The sequence below is a fragment of the Salmo salar genome, chromosome ssa20, assembly GCF_905237065.1.
Source record: "Salmo salar chromosome ssa20, Ssal_v3.1, whole genome shotgun sequence".
NCBI lineage: Eukaryota > Metazoa > Chordata > Actinopteri > Salmoniformes > Salmonidae > Salmo > Salmo salar.
The window spans coordinates 27,079,037-27,102,478 of record NC_059461.1 but is presented as its reverse complement, the minus strand read 5'-3'; the positions used below and the strand labels follow the sequence as shown (position 1 = coordinate 27,102,478).

Here is a 23,442-nt window from a genome sequence, read left to right as displayed (position 1 = left end):
ATATAGGTTACTGTGGTGCAGACTTATTTCCCGGTCACTACATAGGCCTAATTTGGAGTACTTTGGGACAGGCTGCGGGAATATTTGTGGCCCTGCATCTGATTCCCTTGGAGAGCACTTTGCAAATGACTCCCATCCATAGATACGATTCCAACACTGTGCATCTATTTCGAATGTTTAATGTTGAGTACTTTGAATTTGCACATAAATCCATCCTCTTAGAAACATGGCCAAGAAATAAGCTTACAACATGATCATGACCAAAGCTAAAAAGGACCAGTGCATTGATTAACTGTGATGGGGACTTTCTTCATTCTACGGGGGAAACTAAAATAACACAAAAATAATAGATAAACAAATGTTCTACACAATATCACACAACATACGTTCTGCTACTATTTGGGAACATGCCGTTATAGCTTTATTATTTGGTAACATATTTGTCCCAGGTCATGTTGGACACATTCACTGTACAGTGTGGCTATTTTAACAACAACATAACACAAATTATTTTATAATAGCCACTCTATAGCCTAATAAAGCAACTCAAAGTTCCCCTTTTTATTTTGCAACCATTAAGTATGTTGTCCAGCCTGCTAAGAGCAAAGCACCTAACAGCACTGTGTAACTGAAGAGAACAAATTTCAGAAGTTCTTTGAAGGTCCGAAGAAAGCGGATAGACAAGGGCTCCATCTCGTAACGGTATTCCATCTCCCAATGAACGATGTAGTTTGCAGGATCTGTCTGCTCTGCAATCACAGGCCCTGAAAAGATGAAGGATTTAAATTTGTCCCCCCATTGGGTATATATACAGTAGAGCCTACAGTGCATTCAGAAAGTACTCAGACCCCTTGACTTAATCCACATTTTGATACGTTACAGCCTTATTCTAAAATGTATTAAACTGTTTCCCCCTCCTCAATCTACACACAATACCCCATAATGACAAAGAAAAAACAGGTTTTTAGATTTTTTTTGCAAATGTATACAAAAAAAATTGGAAATATCACATTTACATAAGTATTCAGACCCTTTACTCAGTACTTTGTTGAAGCACCTATGGCAGCGATTACAGCCTTGAGTCTTCTTGGTTATGACGCTACAAGCTTGGCACACCTATATTTGGCGAGTTTCTGATATTCTTCTCTGTAGATCCTCTCAAGCTCTATCAGGTTGGATGGGGAGTGTCGCTGCACAGCTATTTTCAGGCCTCTCCAGAGATGTTCGGTCCGGGCTCTGGCTGGGCCACTCAAGGACATTCAGAGACTCAATGTCCTGCTCTGGAGCAGGTTTTCATCAAAGATCTCTCTGTACTTTGCTCTGTTCATCTTTCCCTCGATCCTGACTAGTCTCCCAGTCCCTGTTGCTGAAAAACATCCCCACAGTATGATGCTGCCACCACCATGCTTCCCCGTAGGGATGGTGCCAGGTGTCCTCCATACGTGACGCTTGGCATTCAGGCCAAAGAGTTCCATTTTGGTTTCATCAGACCAGAGAATCTTTTTTCTCATGAAGAGAAATCTTGTTTCTCATGGTCTGAGAGTCCTTTAGGTGCCTTTTGGCAGACTCCAAGCAGGCAATCATGTGCCTTTTACTGAAGAGTGGCTTCTGTTTGGCCACTCTACCATAAAGGCCTGATTGGTGGAGTGCTGCATAGATGGTTGTCCATCTGGAAGGTTCCCCCATCTCCACAGAAGAACTCTGGAGTTCTGTCAGAGTGTTATTGGTCACCTCCCTGACCAACGCCCTCCTCCCCCGATTGCTCAGTTTGGCCGGGCGGCCAGCTCTAGGAAGAGTCTTGATTGTTCCAAACCTTTTCCATTTAAGAATGATGGAGGTGGCCTCCCAAGTGGCGCAGCGGTCTAAGGCACTGCAGTGCTTGAGGCGTCACTCCTGTGGCGGCCGGGCGCATGCATGCTGACATGGTCAACAGTTGTACAGTGTTTCCTCGAACACATTGGTGCGACTGGCTTCCGGGTTAAGCGAGCAGTGTGTCAAGAAGCAGTGCGGCTTGGCAGGGTCGTGTTTCAAAGGACACATGCCTCTCAACCTTCGCCTCTCCCGAGTCCGTACAGGAGTTGCAGCGATGGGACAAAACTGTAACAATTGGATATTACGAAATTGGAGAGAAAAAGGGGTAAAAACTAAAAAAAGAATGATGGAGGCCATTGTGTTCATGGGGACTTTCAATGCTGCAGAAATGTTTTAGTACCCTTCACCAGATCTGTGCCTCGACACAATCCTGTCTTGGAGACAATTTCTTCGACCTCATGGCTTGGTTTTTGCTCTGATATGCACTATCAACTGTGAGACCTTATATAGACAGGTGTGTGCCTTTCAAAATCATGTCCAATCAATTGAATTTACCACAGGTGGACTCCAATCAAGTTGTTGAAACATCTCAAGGATGATCAATGAAAACAGGATGCACCTGAGCTCAATTTTGAGTCTTATAGCAAAGGGTCTGAATACTTATGTAAATAAGCTATTTATGTTTTAATACATTTGCAAAAAAATTCTAATAACCTGTTTTCGATTTGTCATTATGGGGTATTGTGTATAGATTGATGAGGATTTTTTATTTAATCCATTTTAGAATAAGGCGGTAACATAACAAAATGTGGAAAAAGTCAAAGGGTCGGAATACCTTCCGAATGCACTGTATATCAGCAACATATATTTATAGCTGAAGAGTGCATTAGTAAAGGCATTGCGACCTATAATTGTAGTTTATGAATAATTAATTTGTCAATTGCTCCAAATGCTTTTGGCATTGATCTCACGCTTAGCAAATGGTCAAACATTTACTTCTGACAGTTACAAGCATAGTTACAAGCTAGTCTGTAAATCGTATTTGGAAATTAAACTATTGAAATATACCTATTGATATTTGAAGACATAATAATTAGAAATGCCTAAAATAGCTGTTACTTTCTTATCAAAAGCCCTAATAATTATTTGTAGAGATAAGAAATATTTTTATATTTAGCTTCAACATCCGAGAACTAGAACCAATAACGAGATTAGGAAGAAGCTTTTGTGTGTAAACATTGAAGTGCTGGTCCACACGCTCAGACAGGTAAGCAACTTTATCGACAGAAATTATGTTCAAATATATTTATTTTAAAGTATGTAAAGGAATTAAATTCCCTTACATATATCTATCATATACATGTGGACATGTACCTAGTGCACCTTCAAGCTAAATAATGTAATAGCCTATAACAAAATAGTAGCAATAAAATATATTTCTCCAGACGAAATATTTCACATTAGTTGCACAAAAATAGCCATGCCCCACTTTCGCAACTCAAAATATATCTTTCGCTTTGATAACCTGCAGTAAAAATGATTACATTGTTTAACTATAGCCTACTGTTACTGTTAATGTTGTATGATTTCATGCTATTTTTCTAGTATCTGAAAGCTCTTAAAATGTAAGCGCACGGTGGATACATAACCTACTCACTGGGCATAGGGCCTATAACGTTACAACGTTTCAATATTTATAAACTGCTTAAATTGGTTACTTACCTTGTCGGTTTATATGAAGGATTTTCAACCTCTTTTAAAATTATTTTGTTGAATATACTCTCTGTACACGGGTTTCAATGTGCTGTCAGGAATACAAGGTTATGTCCGTTGCCACAAGTCCTAATGGCAAAGGAGGGGCCAACAACAATTACATTGATTACAAGAGTCCTGAGACCCATGGGGTTTTCCTAATGGAAAATTAAGCCACGTCCTACACCCATTTCTCTGAGGCGAGACCTTGCCAAATACACAATAATAGGCTATGCATTTTCTATTATTTCAGCTCTGAAAATCCTCTGGTGCATGCAAGAACCGCTCATTTCCCTTTCCACTCTTTATAAAAAATGGTCTTATTACATATGTGTAATTGTTAGCATTTAACATACCAAAAGGAATGCAATGTCACAGTAATATATCTTCATGAGATGTGATATAGTGAGTTCCTCACTGTTGGTTCACTAAAATCTCCGACTGCTGTCAATACCCGTCCCCCACTGAGTACAAGCCCCAGCTGTCCACAGCGCATGGCACGGACAAGCCATCGATCAAACCGGAGATCAAACCAAACTCCAACGCACGTATCCTCTACCGGAACATGGAACAAATAGCCTCCTAATTCAATCAGTGTCCTGCGCTGTCAAATCAGGGGCCCTTATGGGGTAAGATCTCCAGACAGCAGAGGGCCATTATCGGCTGATAGGTAGGCCTGTTATTGGGCTAATTGCTCCTCGAGAGAGCAGGACTGCTGACGGCTGACTGGGCTCTCAACCTTTCCTCTCCACGCCACTCCTTCATGCATGCATCCTTTGGTACCATCTTTATTTTCTTCTGCAGGATAAACAACTCATTAAGTAACAATGCATGTGGCCTAATTCACTGTTATCAAGGCTTTTAGATCCTACATGTTGAAGGTGGAAGAAGGTGGAATTGGGATAGTGTAACAGAGGTGCAGTAAGGCTTTACAGACTTTTTAGTTTTGTTTTCTAAACCAGAAAAACATTTAGCCACATTGTAGAGTGTAAGGACAAATGTTAAAATGGCCAGTTTTTTAGAGACCTGACATTGACTCTGGTTATAAAAGCAGTAATCAGCAGTCAATTACACATTTTATTTACAGGACTACTTTTCCCACAAATTATGGCAAGCAGAGAGAAAACCCCTATACTGTACAACACAAAATATAGGTTGAAATCACAAAAATAATAATACAAGCATCTACCTTTCAGCCTTTTTGTTAATACAGTATATATATATTTTACAATGATCTTAAAACCTTCCATCATGCCCCAAGTAAGATATCTTCTCAGCTCCATACAATGACCAAAGCAGGTGGCAATGGAGATGTGCATTTAGCAAGCTGTTAGAGTTGCAGGCAAAGGACAGGGAGAATCGAGGAGCTGACTCCTGGTCACCTCACACTGACAGTTGCTGAGATCAATCAGACACACCTGCAGGGCGCTGGAATATGGACATTAAAAAGAAGCGGTAAGGTCTTTTGTTCTGACTGTTTGATGTGTCTAGCTGTGCATCTGTTCCCCGAGGGGGCGGGCAGCGGGCTCAGGGGGCCTCCGGGCGGTCCATCAGAGACTTGATCCAGCTGGTACCATTGATGAGCTTGGTAGTAGCAATGATGTACTCTGTGCCACCATCCTCCATCTGAGACAGGAAGCGCAGGGCAGCAATTTCTGCATATGTCACCCCTCCCAGAAAGAACACCAGGGTGGTCCTGCTCTCCCCCTGCTGGCCTGTGGGACAGTGTGGGGAGAGAAAACAGTCAAACAGGGTGAAGTTCACAGGGTGCACCACTCTCCAAGGGTGACTCAAGGGGATATGCAAATTTGTATTTATTTATTTCACACACAAATATAAGCACCCACCAAATTATTAATATTATTACTTAGCAGAGTATGTTTGTTTTGAAGTGAGGTTACTTTAACCTCAAACGGATATTAAACATGTAAACACAGAAAGAAAATAAGAGACAGCGCCTCGAGTCATCCTCCATCCACCCATGTCCCCACCCAAACACTATTCTCTCAAACAAACTCCGCCCTCTTCCTGCTACAACAGGCTCGTCTATTGTCAGTCTTCCATTATCACCTTTCTAGAACAAAGATATGGCAGACATGTAAAAACAAGTCAACTGTCTAATACCCAAACTCACAGTTCTAATTAACACATTGCATGGTGTAAATAAAAGGCATCTCAACAAATTAATGATCCTCTTGTCAGTGAGATGTCCAAACTGACCCTGGAGTCAGCAACACAGTTATAACGCTTAAGATGAGGATATTCAACTCCCTGGTCTCTGAAAGGTCAACGGTGCCTTTGCCTCTCCTCTTTCATACACAAATACATGTACACAAACAATCACCCAAACAGACCCACACTTAACGGTAATGTACAGTTTTGTTCACTGTGTACAATAAATCAACTGCTGCTCGAAGACATTTGGCACGGCAGGGACAAAGCCAGCTCTTATCTACAGCCAGCAGATCACCACACATTCACCCAGCCTTTCAATAGCTCAGCTTGTTGTGCAAGAGAGCAACCTGCTGCCTTGGTCTCCTGCTGTCCTTACGTTTCTTATGGAGACCAGCAGGCAGCTGTTGTCTCTCCTCAAAGTGTGGACCAGGGAGCATCTTCAGAACTTCCTCGATGCTGCGCCAGCCGGGCCTGGCCAACACCTGGGTCAGACGGATGCTGAGAGGAGCATAACCACTGTACACATAGGAGATGTCATTGGGGTTCTGGAGGAAGATGACACATACACAAGCTGGGAATCAGTACAGACAATACTACATACAAACCCCACTCTCACAGTTGGAGAAAAAAAGTATGCACGTGAGTTTAATTAAGGTTGTTGTTACATTTGGTTAATGCTTTGAACTTGCTTAATAATCAAAAACAACCCAACTCCATTATTGTGCAAATACAAAGCAATGACCAAATTGTCACTACAATAATAAATGTGTTATTACACAGGTGTAAGTGTTACCCTCCCCCTCCCAGACTACATTGTGTCTCCCTCATGGGATTCATTCACCTGTTCGTTGGCATCCTCCATCCAAAGCTTGAGTGTCTTTCTGATAGTGGGGTAGATATTCCTGGTGCCTGTCTGGGGCTTCAGAAGACCTGTCTTCTCCAGGTTGTTGAGGGTAAGCATGTGTTCGTATCCATATGTCTAGAGAAAACAACACAGGTCAATCATGTTGCCACAGTAGCTTTCATCACATCTTCAAATGACCATTAGTATTAAAACACTGACTTATTGTAATGTAATAAGAAAAAAATGCACCTGCAGGATCTCTCTCTTGTAGTAGTCCAATATCTTCTGCTTGAGGCCGTTGTTGCAGACTGACTGCATACAGACCAGCCGCAAGATTTTGATCAGAGGATCCTTCTGGGCAATACAGTCCTCAATATATGTGTTAACCTGGACAATGGGAACAAGGGGCGGTTGGTCAGCAAGCCTAGACATGAGCACATACATACACACAGGGACTAAGCAAAACATTCTGTTTATAGTGAGGGCAGCTTGAAATATTATCAGAGCCAACCTCATCACACTACAATCTACAAAGCATTGAAAACCTTGTGTACCTTGTCTGTGTCAACTCCAGTCATAAACTCCTGCTCCACTGTCAGGTTATCAAAGAAGGCCTCTGAGGCTGAATCAGAGAGAGAGAAAATATCCATTCACCTCTGTCAACGAGTATCAACAGTAGTCTCTCTTTAAACGATATGCCACACATTTGACAAAGTCAACTACATTAAATGTCACCAAGATCAGATTGTATCAGGTTTTTTAGGGTGGAAAAACAGATTAAGACAGAAGGAAGGAATGAGGAATGGAGAGTTGTTAGTTGGACATGAAAGGAGGAGAAAGGAGAAGAAGTAAAGGCTGTTCCTCTCACTGGTGATGTCCTTTATGAGTTCAGCTATGGAGGTGTGATTGGCCAGCGAGCTCCGTGCTGCCTGCATGTGGGGCAGCTGGGACACAAACTGCTTTATCTCGCCAACTGTTTTGGCATTATGTCGCTCCTGCAAGACAAAATCAACAAACTAACATTAACACTGGAAAAAAGAGACTGTGTAGTGTTACATACAGATGTGAAATGTGAGAGCCAGTTGAGAGATTACTAATATCCCGTGGAAATTACTAAAAATCTACTTCCCAATTACACATTAAACAAACACTAAACTCAACGTAAATATGTGGGAATGATTTCAGATGAAACATACAGTATGGAATGCTGCCATGTAGGCATAACATTAGTAAGAAATGGTTTGTTGCCTAGAGAACAGCTGATATGGTCATCCATCAAACTAGAGAAAATGAACTTTGATTGGGAACAGGTCTGGGCAATACAGAAATGTAAAAAAACATAAACTGAAACACCCACAGGTGTGGGACTTCAGTCTAATTATCACATGCAAAGCATCCAGTGACAGTTATGATGCCAAAAGTGTAGGCCTGTAGGGGATGCATAACAAATCATCAGTGGGAGATTACGCATAAACTAAACAGTTACTTTTATCTGCCACTCCTTTATTGTAAGTGTGTTTACTGTCTTGATCGATAATACTAATTGTCAGTTGGCTTTACTTTTTGCAATTGGAAAACCACCTCCTGAAAAGTCTACCTGGCACATAGAAGGTGATCAATAAGAACACAAATTGATATGATTAGAGAAAGCGGTAGCTAATGTAATTGAGCGGTCTGACATTAGGATTTATCTGAGATTGTAATCCCCAGTTTGTGAAGTGACATTTATAACACATTAACAAAGTGATTTGGATCAAATTAGACAGGAGTGGTTACAAGGAGTGTCTGCGCGCTTGGATGAATCCAACCTCAAAGGCAGCAGAGATGATCTTGGCCTTCTTGCTCAGTGCAGCCCCTATGGCATTGAAGTTTTTGTCCCGTATCTCAGCATACAGCTCCTCCGCTGAGTTGAGCTGCATCTTCTTGGGCTCGGTGGGCAGGTCTTTACCCACCTCACCCTGCTTCTTTTGGGCAGCAAACTTCTCCGGAGGCAACTTCACATAACCTGTTTGCAGACGCATGCGAACAGAATAAAGAAGCACACAAAGGTCCAAAATCCCATACACAAATGAACAGAGACCCCTCAAGATGTCTTTACGTCAATCAATATGTGATTAAATATGTCTGTATTTAGCGTGCATTGTGTTTTCATGCATTAACAGAGGCCCATTCTCACCGTTGGTGATTCCATAAACTTCATCAATGAGGCCCTCATAGGTGAGCTGTGTGGCCAGAGGGGTAAGCAGGTCTATGTTGCGGTCCAGCAGCAGCAGTGAGTCAAACACAGGCAGGATCTGAGTCTGACTGCCAGCAAACTCCCTCTTCATCCTAAGCATCATATTAGCTACATGCTGCACATGGAGAAGAAATCAGGGTTTTACTTCTAACATAATTAAAGCGTTAATTTACACTCTACATAATCAGATTACTTTTATGAGTAACGGAGTAAAGTAGCATGTTACTTTTTCAAATTGGGTAATATTATTACAGTTACTTTGTCAAACAACATGTGCGCTACTTTCAGAATCATATCTCTACCGGGCACGTGCTTTCATGATCCGATCTTGACTTGTTTCCTCATTTAGTTCTCGAGCGAGTGGAGAAAGGCTGCTTGGAGAAATGTCATCACAGCTGCTGGCCATAGAAATGTATAGAGGGCACATCGCTGATATTTGCCATCAATTGCTTCTGTGATAGCAAAGCCCATAATGGGCTTTCCCATCTAGTGACAAGTGTATACCCTCTATACATCGCTATGGGTCCGTGTACGTGCGGTCTATAACCAGAACCTGCGGCTCAAGAGAAAGATTTTGAATGAAAAGATAGGAAATCTGTACAGATTTGCGAAAAGTGCAAATCAATCCCAGAACAACAGCAAAGGACCTTGTGAAGATGCTGGAGGAAACAGGTACAAAAGTATCTATATCCACAGTAAAACGAGTCCTATGTCGACATACCCTGAAAGGCCTCTCAGCAAGGAAGAAGCCACTGCTCCAAAACCGCCATAAAAAAGCCAGACTACGGTTTGCAACTGAACATGGCGACAAAGATCGTACTTTTTGGAGAAATGTCCTCTAGTCTGATGAATCAAAAACAGAACTGTTTGGCCATAATGACCGTCGTTATGTTTGAAGGAAAAAGGGGGAGGTTTGCAAGCCGAAGAACACCATCCCAACCGTGAAGCACGGGGGTGGCAGCATGGGGAAGCTTGTGGAAGGCTACCCGAAACGTTTGACCCAAGTTAAACAATTTAAATGCAATGCTACCAAATACTAATTGAGTGAATGTAAACTTCTGACCCACTGGGAATGTGATGAAAGAAATAAAAGCTGAAATGAATCACTCTCTACTATTATTCTGACATTTCACATTCTTAAAATAAAGTGGTGATCCTAACTGACTTAAAACAGGGAACTTATACTAGGATTAATTGCCAGGAATTGTGAAAAACTGAGTTTAAATGTATTTGGCTAAGGTGTATGTAAACTTCCAACTGTACATTCAAGCAGCATATTAAACTGGGATAACATTGTAGGTTACATCGTCAAGTACACATACATTTGCCAGGGCGTATTATTGATTTATAAATCTGATTATTTCACATGGCGATGTAGGAAGCTATCAACTTCAAAATCCCTTTACTATCTTGGTTTAGCTTGGCATTAAATAAGCAGCCTATTTTGCATTGAAAACCAAATATCAGTGACTGTTCAAACAGTAAACCAACAACATTGTAGCCTTATTAGAATCCCTCAAAAATGTTTTTATTTTATTTATTTTTTTAGAAGTGATAAGGTTATTCTAGGCAATTTTGAAATGCAAAAACAGATGTGCTTGTTTTTCTCCATGACTAAAAATCATGGCATTCTATTTTTAGCTGATATGAGAGTGAATACATTGAAGCAGCATATCAAATTAGGATAATGTTGTTGGTACAAGAATAAGAATATTTGCCAGGGTATATTTAATTATACATCTGATTATTTCACATGGCGATGTGGGAAGCTAATCAAATTCAAAATCCCTTCAACTTCAAGATTGCTGTCTTAGTTTAGCTTGGCATTAAATAAGTGGTCTATTTTGCATTGATAACCAAATATAACCTCAGTGACTCTTCAAACAATAAACCAATCAACATTGTAGCCTTATTAGAATCCCCCACAAATGTATTTTGTTAAGTAGTAATAACTACCTGATTAACTACCTAAAAACAGCCCCAAGCCCTGTGCTTTCATTTTCTCCATGAGCAAAAATGATGGCATTCTATTTTTAGCTGATATGGGAAGTAATATATTCAAGCAGCATATTAAACTGGGATAATGTAGGTTACACTAGCAGGTATAAGAATACTTGCCAGGGCATATTATTTCATTATAAATCTGATTATTTCATAAGGTGGAGATGTAGGAAGCTAAAAGGCTAGCTTGCTGTATTTTTAGCTCGCTAGCAAGCTGCTAGCGGAGTAGCCTATAGCCAACTGGTAGTCACAAAATGAGGTAATTTATAACAAACCTAAACTTTCATTACATGTAGCTATCAAATACGCAGTTGGTTTTCATTGAAATTAGTTAACAGTGGTGATGAATTTTCACACGTGAATCTTCTTTCCTTTTATTACAAATGGAAGACAACAAGAAAATCTATGCTATCACACCCTTGTGTATGTTACTATTAGGGGGTCTAAAAACACATGGATCAGCGAGGGTATCATGTTACAGAAGGTGCGCATTGCTCTGACTCCACCCAAGAGCATGCACACGTGTAGATTATCTTTGGTAGAGTGTCTCGAAACCTTTACTAAGTAGCCTATCTTTGGTAGAGTGCGTGCGGCTCGCCTTGCTCCCACCGATAGTCAAACCAACGGAGTTTTCATGAAAGTAATATATCACGTTACTTTCCACACAAATGAATATTGTAGAGTAACGCTTTACTTTTGTTAAATGTAACGAGTAAAATGTCATATATTACTTTCCCAAATAACTAATACCAACACTGGAGCCAATATGGAATTCTAAACCTAATGAAGTCCCAAGTCGTTCCCAATACTCACCCGTGCACACTCCCCTTTCCCAAATATCTGGGGGATGGTCCCATACAGAGCCTGGAGAGTCATAAGGCCCTTGGCGGTGTGGTACAGACTTGTCTGGTCACTTTCTAGATAGCATTCCTAAAAGAGCCAGGGCACACAGGTTATTACCCCATACAATACAAATGATAGCTTTGTACCTGAGCCTTATTGGGCCTATACATACACTAGGACATGTGTAGTGTCTTTGTGCATGTCCCTGTCCTAACTTACCCTGAAGGCCCCCTCAGACTCCATGGAGAGCAAGTCTCCATCATAAGGGATGAGGTCTAGGATGTACTCGTCTATGTTGATGAACGAGCCCAGGACCCCCTGCTCCTTCAGCCGCTGCTCACAAAGCATGCTCCGCCGGGGCACAAACAGGATGTGGAAGTCACGTGGGGAATGCATCTTATCCTCACTGCAAGAACACACATTGAACACAAGAGATGCACTATAAGAGGAAAAGCAAAACCTATCCACACCCTTATGCAATACTGGCTGCAGCATTACTCCAAAAACAAGGACAGTGTTTAACATAGGGATGTGACAAATGTACACATTTTCTTATGGTTTAAATTATTATTTTTTACATCAGAAAATTACGCCACGTATGAACGCTAGGGGGCAATGCAGTTCAATGTACTGCAGTCCTGGCTACCTACCAGCTAGACCGCATTCACCTTACCGCTATCACCCACCTACTCAAATCAAAGATGGTATTAAATTATGATTTATTTTTTTACAACCAAATCTCTATTTTTGACGTAAATGGCATGTTATAGAAGGGTCCAGGCATGTTTTTGAGAAGGTTAGCCCAAACAGAAAATCACTTCCTCATCCTCGTTGTGTAGTATGGGGGCCCGAAAAAACATGAACAAAGGCTTCAAAAACACCCAAATACGTCTATTAGAAACAGCAAAGGTCTCAGTATAGTGATGAAGGAATATGACATTGCGGATAAAGTTCGGAATGACACAACTTCATGTGTACAACATCTAAAGACCTGCATCACTATAGTGAGAGCTTCGCTGTTTCTTAAAGGATGTATTTGGGTGTTTTTGTAGCCTTTTTTTCATGTTTTTTAGGGGCCCACATACTACACAAGGATGAGGAAGTGATTTGCTGTTTGGGGCAAGTTTCTCAAAAACGTGAAATCACAAAAAAGGTGTCTGGACCCTTCTATAAGATGCAATTTAGATCAAAAGTAGAAATTTGGTTGTAAATAAGAAAATGTATCCTTTAATGCTGTTTTATGTTCTCTGTTGTGTGCCTCTCCTCAATGTTCTCAGTTGTCAGTACATGGGACTTTCATGTCACACTTTTCACATCAATGTGATGGCTCGTTGCAGTGATGTATGACTGTTTTCATTTCTGTAATCAGCACTGTGATTTTCTCACCTCGTCCCAAAATGGGTTGGGTCTCACGGTGCCTCCCTTTCAGCATTGCACCTGTACTGCCAATGTAGCTCAACTCGACCTCGCAAAGTTTACATTTCATCATCTTCTCATTTAACTTCTCAAAGTATTGCCCTAGAGGACTTAACTGCTGTCACTTCCCTGACTCACTTTGCCATTTTTCCAACTGTGAGCGATGATGACGTGCGTTGCGCTTTTTATCAGTGGCAAATCATTTGAAAGATGCATGTCTCCTACTTACAGCATTGTTGCATTAGGCATTTGTTGAATTTGTATTTTTGCCTTTATGATGATGGGGACCTGTTAGTGGTAGTTTGGTGATAACTGCACTGTGACTTTAATTTGGTTAAATACATTAACGAGACCACATTTGTTTAAATGTTACACCCCTAAAGCCAGTGAGATAATGAGATGTTGACCTTTTTCTTCTTGTCCTTCTTTGGGATTGGGTTGGCGGATCGCATCTAACACCGCCACCTACTGTACTGGAGTGTGAGGCCAGTTACAGCCTACCTACATTAAATCCTCTTCATTAGTCCTGTTCCTTCAAGAAAGTGAAATAGCGCCCTAGACACCACTTCCCTCCCCTTTCCTTCCCCCACTACACCACCCATACCTCAACCCCATCTAGCCTCCCTAACCCTTTCACACAATCTCTCCCTATCTACAGTACCAGTCAAAAGTTTGGACACACCTACTCATTCCAGGGTTTTTCTTAATTTGAAATAACACATATGGAATCATGTTGTAACCAAAAAAGTGTTAAACAAATCAAAATATATTTTATATTCTTCAAAGTAGCCACCCTTTGCCTTGATGACAGCTTTGCATACTCTTGGCATTCTCTCAACCAGCTTCATGAGGTAGTCACCTGGAATGCCTTTCAATTAACAAGTGTGCCTTGTTAAAAGTGCCTTGTTAAAAGTTAATTTGTGGAATTTATTTCCTTCTTAATGTGTTTGAGCTAATCAGTTGTGTTGTGACAAGGTAGGGGTAGTATACAGAAGATAACCCTATTTGGTAAAAGACCAAGTTCATATTATGGCAAGAACAGCTCAAATAAGCAAAGAGAAACAACAGTCCATCATTACTTTTTCAGTCAATGCGGAACATTTCTTCAAGTGCAGTCGCAAAAACCATCAAGAGCTATGATGAAACTGGCTCTCATGAGGACTACCACAGGAAAGGAAGACCCAGTTACCTCTGCTGCAGAGGATAAGTTCATTAGAGTTACCAGCCTCAGAAATTGCAGCCCAAATAAATGCTTCACAGAGTTCAAGTAACAGACATCTCAACATCAACTGTTCAGAGGAGACTGTGTGAATCAGGCCTTCATGGTCGAATTGTTGCAAATAAACCACTACTAAAGGACACCAATAAGAAGAAGAGATTTGCATGGGCCAAGGAACACGAGCAATGGTCATTAGACCGGTGAAAATCTGACCTTTGGTCTGATGAGTCCAAATGTGAGATTTTTGGTTCCAACCGCCATGTCTTTGTGAAACGCAGAGTAGGTGAACGGATGATCTCTGCATGTGTGGTTCCCACCGTGAAGCATGGAGGAGGAGGTGTGATGTGTGGAAGTGCTTTGCTGGTGACACTGTCTGATTTATTTCGAATTCAAGGCGGACTTAACCAGCATGGCCACCACAGATTTCTGCAGCGATATACCATCCCATCTGGTTTGTGCTTAGTGGGACTAGCATTTGTTTTTCAACAGGACAATGACCTAACACACCTCCAGGCTGTGTAAGGGCTATTTGACCAAGAAGGAGAGTGATGGAGTGCTGCATCAGATGACCTGGCTTCCACAATCACCCACACTCAACCCAATTGAGATGGTTTGGGATGAGTTGGACCACAGAGTGAAGGAAAAGCAGCCAACAAGTGCTCAGCATATGTGGGAACTCATTCAAGATTGTTGGAAAATATTCCAGGTGAAGCTGGTTGAGAGAATGCCAAGAGTGTGCAAAGCTGTCATCAAGGCAAATGGTGGCTACTTTGAAGAATCTAAAATATATTTTTATTTGTTTAACACTTTTTTGGTTACTACATTATTCCATATGTGTCATTTCATTGTTTTGATGTCTTCACTAGTATTCTACAATGTATAGATTAGTAAAAATAAAGAAAAACCATTGAATGAGTAGGTGTGTCCAAACTTTTGACTGGTACTGTATACAACAGTGTTTGTCTATCCGACCCCCAATCACATCCTGCCACTGCCCTCATGAGGTTCAGCACCTTCCTACACTTAATTTCAAGATGCTCAACATGTCTCTGCCACGTAAGCCTCTCACTAAACCACATAACTAAATAATTAAACTCTGACACCTTACTTATATCCGTATATTTGCAGCCTAACATCTTTAACCTTCCTCCTAGAAAACACCATAAAGCAGGACTTGGCCACGGACATCCTAAACCCCCATGTTAAGAGACCAATCTTCCACACCTTCTTGCATCTTCCTCATCACAAATTGTACATTCCCACCTCTGTTCCCCCATCATCAGAATACCAGGCCATACACTCACTCCCTGTCCCACATCTAAATGAATGCTCTTCAACCGATCACTGCCCGCACCTGCCCGCCCGTCCAGCATCACTACTCTGGACTAGAGGTCGACCGATTAATCGGAATGGCCGATTAATTAGGGCCGATTTCAAGTTTTCATAACTATCGGAAATCGGTATTTTTGGACGCCGATTTGGCCGATTTTTCCCCCCCCCCTTTTCTTTTTACACCTTTATTTAACTAGGCAAGTCAGTTAAGAACACATTCTTATTTTCAATGACGGCCTAGGAACGGTGGGTTAACTGCCTTGTTCAGGGGCAGAACGACAGATTTTTACCTTGTCAGCTTGGGGATTCAATCTTGCAACCTTACGGTTAACTAGTCCAACGCTCTAACCACCTGCTTTACATTGCACTCCACGAGGAGCCTGCCTGTTACGCGAATGCAGTAAGAAGCCAAGGTAAGTTGCTAGCTAGCATTAAACTTATCTTATAAAAAACAATCAATCAATCATAATCACTAGTTAACTACACATGGTTGATGATATTACTAGTTTATCTAGCCTGTCCTGCGTTGCATATAATCGCTTAGGTACATGTTGCTCCAATGTGTACCTAACCATAAACATCAATGCCTTTCTTAAAATCAATACACAAGTATACATTTTTAAACCTGCATATTTAGTTAATATTGCCTGCTAACATGAATTTATTTTAACTAGGGAAAATGTGTCACTTCTCTTGCAACAGAGTCAGGGTATATGCAGCAGTTTGGGCTGCCTGGCTCGTTGCGAACTAATTTGCCAGAATTTTACGCAATTATGACATAACATTGAAGGTTGTGCAATGTAACAGGAATATTTAGACTTAGGGATGCCACCCGTTAAGATAAAATACGGAACGGTTCCGTATTTCACTGAAAGGAAAAACGTTTTGTTTTCGAGATGATAGTTTCCGGATTCGACCATATTAATGACCTAAGGCTCGTATTTCTGTGTGTTTATTATATTATAATTAAGTTTATGATTTGATAGAGCAGTCTGACTGAGCGGTGGTAGGCAGCAGCAGGCTTGCAAGCATTCATTCAAACATCACTTTTGTGCATTTTGCCAGCAGCTCTTTGCTGTGCTTCAAGCATTGCGCTGTTTATGACTTCAAACCTGTCAACTCCCAAGATTAGGCTGGTGTAACCGATGTGAAATTGCTAGCTAGTTAGCCGGGTGCGTGCTAATAGCGTTTCAAACGTTACTCGCTCTGAGACTTGGAGTAGTTGTTCCCCTTGCTCTGCATGGGTAACGCTGCTTCGATGGTGGCTGTTGTCGATGTGTTCCTGGTTCGAGCCCAGGTAGGAGCGAGGAGAGGGACGGAAGCTATACTGTTACACTGGCAATACTAAAGTGCCTATAAGAACACCCAAAAGTCAAAAGGTATATGAAATACAAATTGTATAGAGAGAAATAGTCCTATAATAACTACAACCTAAAACTTCTTACCTGGGAATATTGAAGACTCATGTTAAAAGGAACCACCAGCTTTCATATGTTCTCATGTTCTGAGCAAGGAACTTAAACGTTATCTTTCTTACATGGCACATATTGCACTTTTACTTTCTTCTCCAACACTTTGTTTTTGCATTATTTAAACCAAACTGAACATGTTTCATTATTTATTTGAGGCTAAATAGATTTTATTGATGTATTATATTAAGTTAAAATAAGTGTTCATTCAGTATTGTTGTAATTGTCTATATATATATAAAAATAAAAAAAACATTCGGCCGATTAATCGGTATCGGCTTTTTTGGTCCTCCAATAATCGGTATCGGCTTTTGTTGGTCCTCCAATAAATCGGTATCGGCGGTAAAAAATCATAATCGGTCGACCTCTACTCTGGACGGCTCCGACTTAGAATATGTGGATAACTACAAATACCTAGGTGTCTGGTTAGACTGTAAACTCCCCTTCCAGACTCACATTAAGCATCTCCAATCCAAAATTAAATCTAGAATCGGCTTCCTATTTTGCAACAGAGTATCCTTCACTCATGCTGCCAAACACACCCTCGTAAAACTGACCATCCTACTGATCCTCGACTTCGGCGATGTCTTTTACAAAATAGCCTCCAACACTCTACTCAACAAATTGGATGCAGTCTATCACAGTGCCAACTGTTTTGTCACCAAAGCCCCATATACTACCCACCACTGCGACCTATACGCCCTCGTTGGCTGGCCCTCGCTTCATACTCGTCGCCAAACCCACTGGCTCTAGGTCATCTACAAGTCTCTGCTAGGTAAAGCCCTGCCTTATCTCAGCTCACTGGTCACCATAGCAGCACACACTCGTAGCACGTGCTCCAGCAGGTATATCTCTCTGGTCACCCCAAAGCCAATTCCTCCTTTTGCCGCCTTTCATTACAGTTCTCTGCTGCCAATGACTGAAACGAATTGCAAAAATCTCTGAAGCTGGAGACTCATATCTCCCTCACTAGCTTTAAGCACCAGCTGTCAGAGCAGCTCACAGATCACTGCACCTGTACATAGCCCATCTGTAAACAGCCCATCCAACTACCACATCCCCATACTGTATTTTTTTATCTTGCTCCTTTGCACCCCAGTATCTCTACTTGCACATTCATCTTCTGCACATCTACCATTCCAGTGTTTAATTGCTATATTGTAATTACTTCGCCACCATGGCCTATTTATTGCCCTAACTCCCTTATCTTACCTCATTTGCACTCACTGTATATATACTTTTTTGTTTTCTTTTGTTCTACTGTATTATTGACTGTATGTTTTGTTTATTCCATGTGTAACTCTGTTGTTGTATGTGGTCGAACTGCTATGCTTCATCTTGGCCAGGTCGCAGTTGCAAATGAGAACTTGTTTTCAACTAGCCTACCTGGTGAAATAAAAAAAAGAAACATCCTTAAATATGTCATCTATCATCAGGGTGACCAACACCAGACTAACCACACTTCCCTGAGGAGTACCATTGTCCACTTCAAACCGCATTGACAATTCTGACCCCAACCTCACCCGTATAACTCGATCGAACAAGAAGTCCATGATCCAGTCATACAGACGTCCCCCAATACACTCAACTTGATCAACAACCCTTCCCTCCACATGGTATCATAAGCTTTCTCAATGTCAAAATACACAACACTCATCACCTCTTTAATTGTCAGGGCCTTGGCTATCTCTGTACTAAATGTCACCAGGGCATCCATGGCAGACCTCCCTCTCCTGAACCTACTCTGTGCTACACTCATCAAACCCCTAACTTCCAGGGAATACATCATCCTACTCACTATCATCTTTTCCATCAACTTACACATTTTGGATGTCAGCACAATAGGCCTATAACTGCCCGCCCTAGCGGGATCTTTATATCCTTTTACGAACGGCAACACCACCGCACGTCTCTACCCAGCAGGTATCACTGCAGTCCTACACATCTTATTAAACAACCCTAACACTGCTTCCAACACACTGTCCGGTGCATGCTGAAACATCACATAACACATCCTATCTTCACCAGGAGCAGTCCGCCCACAGCCCTCCAACGCCATTGTCATCCCAAACATAGAAAACTCTACATCCATAGCTTCTCCTGACTCCCCTTTTATCTTTGAAAGATCTCCATGCTCCTTCAGCTTCCCTCCCTCTTACTCTCATCACACAGGTGCTCACATCTATGAACCACTGCAAATGCACAAGATATGACATTTGCCTTTTCTTCTTCTTTTTTTTTACACAGCTGTGACGTTTCCTTCTACCAACACTGGAATTGCAGCATTTTTACCCTTCCCCACCATATTTTTTAAAACATTTTCCAAACTGCACCAATTTCGGTCCCTCTACCAATAGTGGAGAAAAATTCCCGCCATGCCTCCCTTTTCACTGTCTTAATCGTTCTTCTGGCCGCCGCCCTCTTCCTTTGATTCTCCATGAGATTCCTTTCTGTCAATCCATTCCTTCCGTAGAGCTATATCTGTTTCCTGCACCACTTTTGAGCCCTCATCTGCCCACCATGGCACCACCCGCCGTCTTCCTCCCCTGAACGGTCACATTTGCAGCTGATATAATTACAGACGTTACTGCCTCATCCACAGACCTCTCCAATGATAACTTATGTCCCGCCCGCTCACACAGGTACTTGAACATATTCCAGTTAGCTTTCTCAAAGCACCACCTCATGTTATTGCCTCACACACACACACACACACACACACACACACACACACACACACACACACACACACACACACACACACACACACACACTGACCTTACATCGAACTGGAAAATGATCACTCACTACTGTGGTTTCTCTCATCATTTCCCATTTACACCTCCCTGCCACCGCCGCAGACACCAATGTCTAGTCTAAGGATGACTCTGTATCCCTCGCCACATTGATTCTCATTCCCCTCCCATCATTAACACACACTAATCATAAATTCTTCGACTATACTCCCATTGTTATCTTAATGCGCACTTCCCCAGATTTCTTTATGGGCATAAAAAAAAAAACACACCATATTACCTTCCTATCAATCCCTTCTACAGTTGAAGTCAGAAGTTTACATACACCTTAGCCAAATACATTTAAACTCAGTTTTTCCACAATTACTAACATTTAATTCTAGTACAAATTCCCTGTCTTAGGACAGTTAGAATCAACACTTTGTTTAAAGAATGTGAAATGTCAGAATAATAGTAGAGAGAATGATTTATTTCAGCACATTCCCAGTGGGTCAGAAGTTTACATACACTCAATTAGTATTTGGTAGCATTGCCTTTAAATGGTTTAACTTGGGTCAAACGTTTCAGGTAGCCTTCCACAAGCTTCCCACAATAAGTTGGGTGAATTTTGTCCCATTTCTCCTAACAGAGCTGGTGTAACAGTCAGGTTTGTAGGCCTCCTTGCTCGCACATGCTTTTTCAGTTCTGCCCACAAATGTTCTATAGGATTGAGGTCAGGGCTTTGTTAGGGTCACTCCAATACCTTGACTTTGTTGTCCTTAAGCCATTTTGCCACAACTTTGGAAGTATGCTTGGGGTCATTGTCCATTTGGAAGACCCATTTGTGACCAAGCTTTAACTTCCTGAGTGATATCTTGAGATGTTGCTTCAATATATCCACATCATTTTCCGTCCTCATGATGCCATCTATTTTGTGAAGTGCACCAGTCCCTCCTGCAGCAAAGCACCCCCACAACATGATGCTGCCACCCCCATGCTTCACGGTTGGGATGGTGTTCTTTGGCTTGCAAGCCTCCCCCTTTTTCCTCCAAACATAACGATGGTCATTATGGCCAAACAGTTAAATTTTTGTTTCATCAGACTAGAGGACATTTCTCCAAAAAGTACGATCTTTGTCCCCATGTGCAGATGCAAACCGTAGTCTGGCTTTCTTTATGGCGGTTTTGGAGAAGTGGCTTCTTCCTTGCTGAGCAGCCTTTCAGGTTATGTCGATATAGGACTCACTTTACTGTGGATATAGATACTTTTGTACCCGTTTCCTCCAGCATCTTCACAAGGTCCTTTGCTGTTGTTTTGGGATTGATTTGCACTTTTCGCACCAAAGTACGTTCAACTCTAGGAGACAGATCGCGTCTCCTTCCTGAGCGATATGATGGCTGGGTGGTCCCATGGTGTTTATACTTGCGTACTATTGTTTGTACAGATGAACATGGTACCTTCAGGCATTTGGAAATTGCTCCCAAGGATGAACCAGACTTGGAGGTCTACAATTTTTTTCTGAGGTCTTTGCTGATTTCTTTAGATTTTCCCATGATGTCAAGCAAAGAGGCACTGAGTTTCAAGGTAGGCCTTGAAATACATCCACAGGTACAACTCCAATTGACTCAATGATGTCAATTAGCCTATCAGAAGCTTCTAAAGCCATGACATCATTTTCTGGAATTTTCCAAGCTGTTTAAAGGCAGTCAACTCAGTGTATGTAAACTTCTGACACACTGGAATTGTGATACAGTGAATTATAAGTTAAATAATCTGTCTGTTAACAATTGTTGGAAAAATTACTTGTGTCATCCACAAAGTAGATGTCCTAACCGACCTGCCAAAACTATAGTTTGTTAACAAGAAATTTGTGGAGTGGTTGAAAAAACGAGTTTAAATGACTCCAACCTAAGTGTATGTAAACTTCCGACTTTAACTGTGCTAACATAAGAGCTTTGCATGGGTTATAGAAATTGGCTATTGCAATTGTTACTTCTATTCCTACATATTTCTATCTCCAATACTCTGTATGCCATCCCCTCTTTAACGAACGTAGCACAACCCCTCCCCTCTATCACACTGTACCAAACTGAGTCCCGGAATCACAAACTCCAGTTGAGGTTTGAGCCATGCCTCTTGTTCACACACTACATCTGGTACTACCTCCATGTCATCTACAAACTTTTTAAACTCCTGCCCGTTAGCTATTAAGCTTCTAGCAGTCCATTGATGGATTGCAAAAACCATATTAAATAGTTTGCTTCTGTAATTCCCAGGAAATCTTTGGCTGCGCGTACCACCACATCTATGCATGCAGACTATTTCTTAACCTGATCACTCATATTCATCACAATACACATGAACGCCAAGAAGTCAACCCTGTTCACCACCAACGACTGCATACCGATGGACACATTCCGTAGAGACCCCAGTTTGTGCTACTCCCTCACCTCCCCCTGGGATGCTGACCTGATGACATTCTCAGCTATAATATCCATCAGTTCCAGTCTGGGACGGACAAAGAAGATTATATTTTTCACGTCAGCAGCAGGAAGACGCCCCCCTTTGAGGGTGAACATCTTCTCCACCTCATGTTCCTGGAAGATATAAAGAAGACAGATCTGTCAACAACCAGCTTGACATATTGCTATTGCTGTAATGTGCGGCTTTGAAAACACAACGATTCATTGTTGCCATTCTGTCAGACTCGCTTATAAAAAAGTCTACACACCGAAGTACACATTTGAGTCAGTCTTACCTTCAGCAAGGAATATTGTGCTATCAATCCAAAGGGTCCGGTCAGGTATTCATCCCACACAATAGCCTAAGGACAGTCGACAACAATTTTAGACACATAAATACTACGAGTTCCAAAGTTGAAACTTAAATCAACTGCATCTATTTAGCTACTATGTGGATGACTATGTACCACAACAACCCAATTATTGTTTATGTGGATGATAGCCTAGAATGCTAGCTAGTGTTGAACATACATTTCCAATTAAAACAAGATAAAAGGGTTTGTAATTTTTAAACGCTTTAATCCAGGCGTTTTACCTTGCTTCCTGCACATTTGTCCAAAAACTCACGGAGCTCCTTCCGCGCTGCTTCCCTCAAAATGTTTAAATTGACTCTTCCATAGGATAAGTGCGCAGACATTTTTGCTCTGACAGTAAGGGAGTATCAGGTGACTGCTAGCGGTGGTGTGCATCATGTGACCCAACAGCGAACTTCTTTGAGCTATAATAAATATTATGTCCAAAAGATGGCGCTATATCTCCACAATGAACACCCCCAATTATCCCGGAACAGTGAAGTCAGATGCCGAGAAAGGCATTTAGAGACGGGCGGTCCATTTAAAATGAATAAATAAATTAAAGACAAAAAATCGAGGACAACGTGTGGCAATAGTATTAACGATATGCCTCTAGAAACACGTTTTGTAAGATGACCAGGGCAAGTTTGATGAAGCCTATGAAACACAGACATGCAATGTGACCTTTTCATGGGGGGGCAGAAACTTCATAATGCTACCCCGACCAGGAGGCGGATTGAGCATCCAAATCAAATCAAATCCAATAAAATAAGGTTCAATGTTAAAAGTCTAG

General features: G+C 41.5%; 1 protein-coding gene and 1 long non-coding RNA gene across 3 annotated transcripts; both read right to left on the bottom strand.

Moving 5' to 3' along the window:
- Positions 1-393: 393 nt before the first annotated feature.
- On the bottom strand, positions 394-3,877 carry LOC123729145 (uncharacterized). Its single transcript, XR_006760889.1, has 2 exons — positions 3,535-3,877; positions 394-764 (listed from the first exon to the last, which is right to left on the bottom strand). It is a non-coding gene; the product is annotated as an uncharacterized lncRNA (long non-coding RNA).
- Positions 3,878-4,336: 459 nt separating this feature from the next.
- On the bottom strand, positions 4,337-23,011 carry LOC100306824 (VPS33A core subunit of CORVET and HOPS complexes). Of its 2 annotated transcripts, none has more exon segments than NM_001165363.1 (13): positions 4,337-5,279; positions 6,116-6,284; positions 6,581-6,718; positions 6,833-6,970; positions 7,138-7,205; positions 7,452-7,578; positions 8,392-8,588; positions 8,760-8,934; positions 11,634-11,750; positions 11,883-12,069; positions 22,304-22,431; positions 22,593-22,658; positions 22,892-23,011. In NM_001165363.1, coding segments are annotated over 13 exon segments (1,800 nt in total). In that variant the 5' UTR covers positions 22,994-23,011; the 3' UTR covers positions 4,337-5,091.
- Between the last annotated feature and the right edge of the window lie 431 nt (positions 23,012-23,442).

Coding starts and splice junctions, on each gene's coding strand:
- LOC100306824 (XM_014161107.2), bottom strand. CDS start 22,313: ATGTCATCAGGTCAGCATCCCAGGGGGAG. Junction 11,751..11,882: donor AGTCTGAGGGGGCCTTCAGG/GTAAGTTAGGAC, acceptor TGGCTCTTTTAG/GAATGCTATCTAGAAAGTGA. Junction 7,206..7,451: donor ACTCATAAAGGACATCACCA/GTGAGAGGAACA, acceptor TCTCTGATTCAG/CCTCAGAGGCCTTCTTTGAT.